This window comes from Xenopus laevis, chromosome 9_10L (genome assembly GCF_017654675.1).
Source record: "Xenopus laevis strain J_2021 chromosome 9_10L, Xenopus_laevis_v10.1, whole genome shotgun sequence".
NCBI lineage: Eukaryota > Metazoa > Chordata > Amphibia > Anura > Pipidae > Xenopus > Xenopus laevis.
Window position 1 is genome coordinate 136,516,391 of NC_054387.1, and position 10,836 is coordinate 136,527,226.

A 10,836-nucleotide genomic window follows, 5' to 3' on the forward strand; every position below is an offset into this window, starting at 1 on the left:
CACACACTCTAGAGCAGAACATAATGCTGTAACTTTGCTGAGGGAACAATGTCCCGATATAATGGCCCTGACAAAAAGGAGATTAGTCACCTTGCAATTTCTTTCCTTTTTGCTTTAAAGGGTTGGTTCACATTTAAGTTAATTTTGGGTATGTTATAGAATGGCTAATTCTAAGCAACTTTTCAATTGGTCTTCATTATTTTTTTTTTTTTTTATAGTTTTTGAATTATTTTCAACCTTCTAACTCTTTCCAGCTTTCAAATGGGGTCACTGACCCCATCTAAAAAACAAAAGCTCTGTAAGGCTACACATTTATTGTTATTGCTACTTTTTATTACTCGTCTTTCTATTCAGTCCTCTCCTATTCATATTCCACAAAATTTGTGTTAAAGTCATTGAAAGTAAGATCAAAGTAGCACCAAACGCGCACGCTGTGTTTTTAAATCATCATTCTATGTTTATTGCAGGAAAATCGTGCACAACATGTTTCGGCCCACTAGCCTTCATCAGGTGCATATAATAAAATGGCACAGCAAGCAAACATTTAAACCCTTCATTTCACCAACTAGTCACACCCGCTCCACTTACGATCCTGATAATAAGAAAACACACACCAGTTGGAAAATATTTTTATTTAAATAAACACAGTTCAGCCACATTAAAATGGTTGGTGTTAGAGGAGGTATGTAGTATCCCACGAGGAGGTGGGGATAGGAAACGTCTCTCTTACAAAGAGAGAAATGGTGGATAGATAAAATGGATACAGTTGAACCATCAGGGATGAATGAAGCAATGACTTAGCATGTAGGGCGTTTTGTACTTAATTGTTAAATGAAGGTGTAATTAGAGAGCAGTTCTCTGGCAGTTCTCTTTTGTTCTCATGGTTACTTACAGGATATACCTCGCCACACCATGGAGCAGGTGTGACTAGTTGGTGAAATGAAGGGTTTAAATGTTTGCTTGCTGTGCCATTTTATTATATGCACCTGATGAAGGCTAGTGGGCCGAAACATGTTGTGCACGATTTTCCTGCAATAAACATAGAAGGATGATTTAAAAACACGTGTTCTCCAGGTACTACTTTAATCTTACTTGGAATTTTGGCATCCTTACACGGGTCTGCAACCTGTTGAGAAGCATAATGACATGGGTTATTGGAAATTCCAACATTTGTTTAACGTAATTGAAGTTTGTTTTACACAATCATTTGCTTTGATTTACCTCTACATTCAGGTGTCAGCATATGTGCTCATTATGGGGCAAATTCACTAAAGGACGAAGCTCCTAACGCTAGCGTCAATTCGCCAGTGTAGTCCATTTTCGTTAATTTGCCGATTCACTAACGGACGCTGGCGTAAATTCGCTAGTGTTACTTCGCACCCTTACGCCTGGCGAATTTGCGCAACGGACGTAACTACGCCAATTCACTGACGCTGGAATTATTCTAAACGGTACCTTTTACGCCAGACTTCCTTCGCCACCTCCGACCAGGTGAAGTGCAATAGAGTAGATAGGGATTGCTGACAAAAAAGTTGAAAATTTTTCTGAGTCCCAAAAAATGCTGAAGTTTTTTCATTTTTTTTGTGGGGGATAGGCTGAAAAAGATCGAACATTTTTTTGGGGCTCCCCTCCTTCCCCCCTACATTTCCTGACTCATGGCAACTTAACTATACAGTGGGCACATGTGTAGGGCAAAATAAAATTTTATTTGCTGTTTTGAAGGTTTCCCAGACTTGTGTAGTGATGATACATATTCCTCCATTGTAAATTCAATTTGGCGCCGTATGCAAATTAACCATCGCTAGCGTAACTTTGCTTTGCTTGGCGAATTAACGCTAGCGCACCTTCACCACCTTACGCTACCCCTGAGCGCAACTTCGGATTTTAGCGAATTTGCGTAGCACTGGCAAAAATACGCCTGGCGAAGTGCGGCGAAGCGGACGCTGGTGCAACAACGAATCTTAGTGAATGTTCCACTATATGTTGTTGTGTTGAGTCAGTGGCATGGGGCTGATGTGTTTGACAGAACAGCTGGTTTTATGGCTTTGCTTTGTGGGTGATGCCATAGTGTTTCATCTTGTATTGTTTTTACATGACATTGGATTTAAAGTCTGCATCTATAAATATAACAAGTTTTGCACTTTCTTGATCCACGTGAATATGTTCCAACTGTCGACTGGGAATGCCCAGAAGGGGAAATAACCTTACTTGGAGTGAGTTTATTGGCCAAAGTTGGTGCTTTACCAGAAACAAATTTGATTGGATAAGTTCTCAATGTATCATTCAAATTTGGATCAACATAACAAAGAGGAAGGAATTGTTTAATAATATGGCAGAGTATTCATTTGAGAAATAAATGTTTTTACTAGAACCTTCTTGGTGTTTATCTTTTCTGACCAGAGAGGGATCTGGCAATAACTCTTCACAATTGCATTTTTTAGCCTGAAGGTATGCTCCTTGTATTGTTTCTTTAGAATAGTCACAGAGATTTAGTTTCCCCTTCAGCTGGATGGCCTGTTCTTTACATAACTCCACACTGGAGCAATTTCTATAACATCTGATGAATATGGAATACTAATGATGGAGTGTTTTGGATCAAAATCGTACTCCCTGCAGTGGGTTTAGTGAGAACCTTAGAAGTGATAGTATCAGAAATGACATTGCTATAGATTATAACATTTAAAAAATCAATTAGAGTCATGGGACGTTGTGAAGTGCAAATTAACATCGTTGGTGCTAATGAAGTCTAAAAAGTATTGGAGTGATCCAACGGACTCTTTCTAAATCATGATAAGGTTGTCTATGTAGCGATCGTACCAAATGATATTGTCAAGGCAAGGGTTCTTGATTGCAAAGAAATTCAAGTGCTAAAGTAAAAAAAAGTAAGAAAACGTAAGAAGAAAATCACATACTCTAAATACCCTTTATTATGGGGAATGGATGAATAAAGGGACTTAACATCAAATTTAACACAATAGTAGCCTCTTCCCCAAGATAGGGTATTCGATAAAGTAAGTGTCCCATGTCCTTAAGGTAAGCCGTTGTTGACGGTTGAAGTACAGCATCAACCCAATCTGATAAGCCGCCATTAAGTGACCTTAGAGACGGAACTAGGGGTCGGCAGAGTAGGCACGTGCCTAGGGCGCAAAGCTGGGGGGGGCACATACCTCTCTGTCGCCTCCCCCATGTCTGTTCCCCTCTCTCCCCTACTCTATTCTAGCTGCCTGGCCTATTTGCTCTTATACACATGCACACGTAGATTCAGCAATTCACACATGCGCACATATAGCCTGGACCGGCCAGGTTGCCTAGGGCGCCTGGCCGGCCTGGCCTGGCTCTGAGTGACTCCACTGAAGCTGTGATGGGTCTTCCCTCTGGGTGAGTGAGAGACTAATGTATTTCAGGGAGTCTGTGGAATATGAGAACTACAGGGTTCTCTGGCAAAAGATAATCTCTGTTTTTTTCATCCACCACCCCAAGCTTAGACCAAAGGCCAGAAGCTGCTCTGGTTGTTCATAAAAATCTCTTTCTGGCTTGTGTGTAAGATCAATATATGTTTTCATATCATTAAGTCTTAATGATACAGATATTGTCAGATATTGTGCAGTATCTAAAACTACCACATTTATCTGTTTTGTATTTGTATCTTTATATCTTATACATCTGTGTTTTAACAGTTTTTTTCCCTTTGTCACTCCTCTTTTCAATTGATTTAATTGTATCTATGTTATTACATGCTATAAACCTTTTTTATAATTTGGTGAGTAGATGACGCTGTTATCAACTGTATCAATGAACGTCTTGTTGGCACCTTGTTAAGCCTATGATTAAGGGGTGTTCACGAAATGCATCAGGTATCCATTACACTGCAGCCACCTGTTTTTTGTAATGTTTCAATGAACACCAATGTACCCCCTAGAATACTGCTGCGGTAACTGAAGAAAATTATTACAAACATCTTCCCCTCCCCCACACTTAAATACCAAAAATAATAGTGCAAAATGTGTCATTTCATTTTCAACTATCCTCATACTCATAACTCTTTCCGTTAGACTTATTTTTCTGTTTTCTACATATCTTGCTATAATTTTCATATCATATTGGAGTTCAGTTTCCTATTTCCATAACTATGTGTAGGGACTCATTGGTTTTTGTCTCTATGGCTTTAAATTTCTACCCTTCTTTATTTCCCTAGTTGCCAGGCACATGCCCATGTATTTAAATACTAATTTACTTATTCTGGCCTATGACCAATTCCTGTCACTGTAACATAGTGTCTGGTTAGGGGTGGTCCTTTCTCTTTGGCTTCTGGTTGGTGACCCAACTGGATGTGCTCCAGGGAGCCTGGATACAACAAGGCCCAGTAAAGCTGTTCTGCCCTGGAGGGACCAGTACCTCAAGTGATAAGCCGGGGAGCATGAAACCCCATGAATGAAGCTCAGCCAGTGACAGATTAACTTTTTCATAGCACTATCTAGGAGAGTAAGTTAGTAAAGGTTAATTATAAATAGCAGCCTGTGCTCCAACAATGATTGTAGTAGGGAGTAGCTCTCCCCTAGACTCTGAGTCTGCCTAAAGTGAATGGACCACAGCTGGATAGGGAATCATGCTTAGAATATTCCTCCATGGTCATTCCACTGTATGGGATCTGGACCTTGGGTCTTCCTTCCTAGAGGTGCACCTGAAACTTCCCTAACTACTTCCACATGGTGTCACATTGTATTGTCTTTGCTAAACTGTCCTGGAGTATTTAACATTTGCTAATACTTTATCTCTGCGGATCTGTGAGTATAACCCTGTGGATCATTTGCCTTGGACAAATAAACGTATTCTGTTGACATTAAGTGTTAGAGTCAAGTATAATCCTTGCTCTACTGTATAGCTGATCATTAACCTTTGGACATGGTAATTAGGGGGTGTGGCCACAAAAATGGGCTCGGCAAATCTTTTTGTCCCTCTTTCTATTTCCAAAATGTTGGGAGGTGTGACACTGTGTTGTGATTTTCACCTTACATCTGATTCAGGTACAGGCTACTCCAATCCCACAGACACAAGTGCACAGTTAATGGGTCATAATGGTGTTTTGTTGCAGAACAGGGTGTGCACTGTATAGAATATTGTGTTTCCTTGTTTTACTAAGTCTGTAACAAAAACAGAAGAAAAGTTACAGAGATTTGAGTAGAAGCTGCAGGAGATGGAGCAACGAGAGATTCTCCTGATTTTCCTCTTCTCATTCCTCCCCCAATCAGGTAACAGTAATATTTATCTCTTTATTATGGGGTATAAATGGGGGAGGAGCAGTGTGTGGAGGGGGGAAAAAAAGATAAGACGGAAGGGTGATTTGAACTAAATTCTATTAGTAAACTTTGCAACAATCCAATAGTATACTGTATGTGCTGGAAATTGCCAAAAGAGTATCCCCACAACAGCAAGGGTATTGTCTTTGCTAAACTGTCCTGGAGTATTTCCTGGAGTATTTCTGCTAATACTTTATCTCTACGGATCTGTGAGTATAACCCTGTGGATCATTTGCCTTGGACAGATAAACTTGCTCTGTTTTATTGCTGCAAAAACCTATTGACATAGAGGAGCAGATTTACTAAGGGTCGAAGTGAATTTTTGAATGTAAAAAGTTTGAATTTCGAACTAATTTTTGGTTACTTCGACCATCGAATAGGCCTAAATTCGACTTTGACTTGATTCAAAGCATTCTGGATAACAGGTCCCATACCTGTATAACAATATAAGTAATGTTATAATGGACTTAATATCTTACTAATGAATAGCTCAACATGTAATTTACAAAGTACTTCAGTTTTTGGTGACCCCAGACACTCTCTTATCTCATTATTCAATGGAAGTCATGAACTCTACTCTTCACTCTACACTGTTCTTCAGGCAGATTCAACACGACAACAGTGGGGTTTTGTATTGGTGGGTTCCTAACCCCTAACCCCTAACTTTCCTTTATGGAGCAATAATTGCTCACCATCTCCAGCTGCTACATTACCCCACATTTGCCTCAGTCACTGACATTATGACCAGGTTTCTCTGTAGCTCCCCAAAATAGATTGATATTGACTTTACCCCCTGCTTTATACAGTGCCAGGGCCACTTGATCCTGCCAATAATGAATGAAGCTGTTCTGAACATACCCACACATTAATTGTATTATAGAATCTCTCACACTTACTGTACCATAGGGAAACATCTGTATGGCAGCATATTCCAAGTTTGTAGGATGTTTTAGTGGTCCGATACACAATAAACCATCTAACAACTATAATATAATGCCTCTAACATCTATTATTATACTGAGCAGACTAATAACATAAATATCTACCTCTGCTGACTAATACTTTAATAAAACCTTTACTTATATAAATGAATTGGTCAATAAAAGATGAATGAAAGGCAATGGAAATAAAAATATTCCTAAAATAAGTATATACCTAGGGGCCGATTCACTAAGGGTCGAATTTCGAAGTTAAAAATACTTCGAAATTCGACCCTCGGATTGAAATCCTTCGACTTCGAATATCGAAGTTGAAGGATTTAGCGCAAATGCTGCGATCGAACGATCGAAGGATTATTCCTTCGATCGAACGATTAAATCCTTCGAATCGAACGATTCGAAGGATTTTAATCCAACGATCGAAGGAAAATCCTTCGATCAAAAAATCACAGGCAAGCCTATGGGGACCTTCCCCATAGGCTAACATTGACTTCGGTAGCTTTTAGCTGCCGAAGTAGGGGGTCGAAGTTTTTTTTTAAAGGGGAAGTACTTCGACTATCGAATGGTCGAATAGTCGAACTATTTTTCGTTCGATTCGTTCGATTTCGTTCGACTTCGAACGAATTTAACCAATTCGATGGTCGAAGTACCCAAAAAATACTTCGAAATTTGAAGTATTTTTCATTCGAATCCTTCACTCGAGCTTAGTGAATCAGCCCCCTAGTATTTTATTAGATTTATATTAGTCTGGTGTATCTGAGTTTAGGATTAGTAGCAGGAGATTTGGGCAGCAGCATGCACTTATACACAGGTAATATAGTATAAGAAGTCTGAGGCAGGGATTGGGTTCAGGTTGAATTATAACCACATAGAGATTTTGGGATAATTGGCCAAACACTGTGTTTAATGGTAATTTAGTTCTGAGCATTTCTTTGTCCATTCTGGATGAAAGGGGGAGCCTATGGCTGGTTGTTATTCAGTTTACATTAACACTTTATTCATCTTGGCCTGCCTTATACAGATATGGGATTTTTTTTATTGAATTAATACAAATTAAAGATTTCTTATACAGGTATGGGACCCATTATATAGAAATGTCAATTTTAAGCAAATTTCTAGAAATCATTTCCTTTTTCTCTGTAAAGGTATGGGATCCTTTATCTGAAAACCTGTTATCCAGAAAGCTCCGAATTATAAAGTGGCCATCTCCCATAGGGGTATATTTATCAAAGAGTGAAGTTAATAGTGACGTTCCGCCACTAGAGTGAAATTCCGCCACTCTCCATTCATTTCTATGGGATTTTTATAGGCTTATTTATCAAAGGGTGAACTTTCACTTTCACCCATCCATAAATACGCCTTTCAAAATCCCATAGAAATGAATTGAGAGCTGCGGAATTTCACTCTAGTGGCGGAACTTCACTCTTTGATAAATTTACCCCATAGACTCCATTTTATCCAAATAATTCAAATTTTTAGAAATGATTTTTCTGTGTAATAATAAATCAGTCGCTTGTACTTGATCCCAACTAAGATATAATTAATCCTTATTGGAGGCAAAACCAGCCTATTGGGTTTATTTAATGTTTATATGATTTTTTAATAGACAAGCTATGAAAATCCAAATTACAGAAAGATCTGTTATCGGGAACCCCCAGGTCCCAAGCATTCTGGATAACAGGTCCCATACCTGAAATAGAAAAAAAAAACTTGTACTCGATCCCCATTTAGCTGCATGAATCCACATTAGCGGCAAAACAATCCTACTGGGTTTATTTCATACTTACATGATTTTTAGTACCATTACAGAAAGATCCCTTATCCAGAAAACCCCAGGTCCCAAGCATTCTGGGTAATACATCCAATACCTGTATTGCAAAATAACAATAACAACAAAACTACCTTCAAACTGAAAATGATTATAATCACTAACTGGGTGAATCCCATGAGATGCCTCTTTGCTCTGTAGCTTCAGCTTATATTATAGACAAACCTCATTTTCTGATTGATGATTTGCAACAACCCCTAAGCTTAGCTTCGTAATAGCTGCTCAGAGCCCACTGACACTCCTAACAAAATCCAACATGGGAAACTCCTGTGACAACTTTGAAGGCCTAACTCATTACTACTATAGAGATGCTGAACCTGGTTCAATAAGATCAGTATATAAAATACAGATTTTCTCACCATGTTAATTTTTAGGGTTTAGTTCTCCTTTAAGTATCACTAACTCCTATCTCCTTTATCAGTATCAATAACACAATATTTCCCTTCCAGCTAAACCCATGTTCCTGGATCCTGTACAAATGGATCTTCTCACTAACGGCAGAATTCAGTTCTCCATCACCCTACGGAACTTCTACCCCCGAGATATTCACATCAACTGGAATCATGGGGAGATAGAGGCAAAGTTTAATCAGTGTTCCACAAACACAGTAACTCAAACAGATCAACTCACATATGATCTCACCAGTGTCTGTAGCTTTCTAGGACAACCGTTCAGCAATCCTGAATATAAAGTCCATGTGACCTGGAACCATGTGACTATGGAAGCCCCTGAATCCAGGGAACTGTGTGTAACAGGTGAGTAGTAACTGGGGTCAGGTTATTATAGGGACATAATGTAGGTGGGGGTTATACACAGATCCCAGTATAAAGTGGGTAGTGGGGAATTGTGGGTAACAGTATTGATAGTGTATATATAATAAAATAATTACAAGATCTGCAGGGAAGGGCCCTCCTTCCTTTCCTGTCTTTTACCATTTAAATGGAATATAAACACAAAACATTATTTAATGTACATTAACAATGCTTTTGTAATTTACAGTTACTTATATTTTTTGCAGTTTCTGAGATAATATCAGAGGTTTGTCTTAAATGAGAATTAGCAACCCAAGGGTTAAATAAATGCTGCCTAGACAGGGTCGCTGACACCCTTGATCTTGATGAGCTGTAAGTCTGACTAGTAATATAAAATGGTCTATAACTGTTAATATATCAGAAACCAATAAAAATAGAAAATACATGTAACTGGATGTACATACAAATGTGCTGTAAGGGTGAATGTAATTTAAGCAAATATTTCCCTATTTTATTGGCAGATTTGCCCTGGCGCCCACAGGTAGGAGAGATTGTGGTTCCTACACTGGGTAAGAAGAAAGTGACACTGAGCTGTAAGATCTCTGGGTATTTCCCTGATGCCCTGACTGTCAGCTGGTTCAGGAGGGAGAAATCAGACCAATCAGAGGTTCCACTGGCTTCCAAAGTGGCTACTTCATTATTCAACTTGTTTAGAAAAGAGAAAGGAGACCAGTTAAAGCCTGACCTGACTGCCCAATGTGACGGATCAGTGATTACTGAAATATGTACCAAGGAAAAAGAGGAACAGTCAGAACTTACAATGTCTCAATATTCTGATTTGTCACAAATGACAGAAGTATATAAGAAGGAGGAGAAAGAGGACCAATCAGAGACCTCACTGAGCACCAGACAATATAAAGTATCTGAGGCCAAATCCCAAAACATTTACATGTGAAACACAATTAACCTTCTCCCCAGACCAGAAGACTGACCAAGGAGCTGAATTCATCTGCAGAGTGAGACACCCCAGCCTGGGGCAGTTAATAGAGAGAAGGACGGGGCCATTAGTGATCCCTCAATAATTTATATTCCTGCCCCATAACTCACCAAATGTCTCACCATGTGTCGCATTTCCTATATATTAATGAAGAAAGGTTACAGTAAGGGGCAGATTTATCAAGGGTCGAATTTCGAAGTACAAAAATCTTCGACCATCAAATTAAAAAACTTCGAATTCGAATAACGAATTAGACGTTTTTTCAACAAATTTGATCGTTCGAATCGAACGATTCTTACGATTTTAGCGATCGATCGAAAGATTTTTATTCAACCTCTAAAGACTTAGAAAATGGTTGTAGAAGGTCCCCATAGGCTAACATAGCACTTCAGCAGGTTGGCGAAGTATTGAAGCCGAAGTTTTTTAAAAAAGACAGTACTTTGATTATCGAATGGTCAAATATTCGGACGATTTTTACCTCAGATCGAATTCGAAGTAAATTTGAAGTCGTAGTATCCTATTCGATGGTCGAAGTATCCAAAAAATTACTTCAAATTTTTAACCTCCAATTTACTTCCCTCAAATTCACTTTGACCCTTAGTAAATCTGCCCCTATTTATGCATTTTGACAAAATATTTAGGTTTTTTATGCACAGAGAGAGTTGTCAAGAACATTGTTGATCACACAATCAAAGCATTTCATAACAACCACAGATGAGTAAATTTTGTTGTGACAATCAGTTCCCAAAATATCTACAAAAACAAATGAATGTGCATAACCTAGCATCTAATCCAAAACATATACTGATACAATGGAACATACAAACTGGCACTGGTATGTAAATATTTATACCTTTATTTATAAAGCAGTACAAGGATACAATGTACAGTCTGGAGGACATGTATCATAATAAATACAATAAATAAGTATAAATACAAAGAGATTAAGTGCCATGTTGTAGGAAGAAGCCTAGAAGAGCTTACAGTCTAAGGGGCAAATTCATCAAGGGTCGAATATCGAGGG

General features: G+C 38.6%; 1 protein-coding gene across 1 annotated transcript in view; it reads left to right on the forward strand.

Annotated features, from left to right (window-relative positions):
* LOC108704755 overlaps positions 1-10,035 on the forward strand; it is a 35,010-nt gene extending 24,975 nt beyond the window's left edge. The window contains exon 10 of the mRNA XM_041575906.1: positions 9,759-10,035. Within this exon, the coding sequence (XP_041431840.1) occupies positions 9,759-9,897 (139 nt within the window). The 3' untranslated portion in view covers positions 9,898-10,035. The remainder of the gene's footprint in view (positions 1-9,758) is intronic.
* Positions 10,036-10,836: the final 801 nt, after the last annotated feature.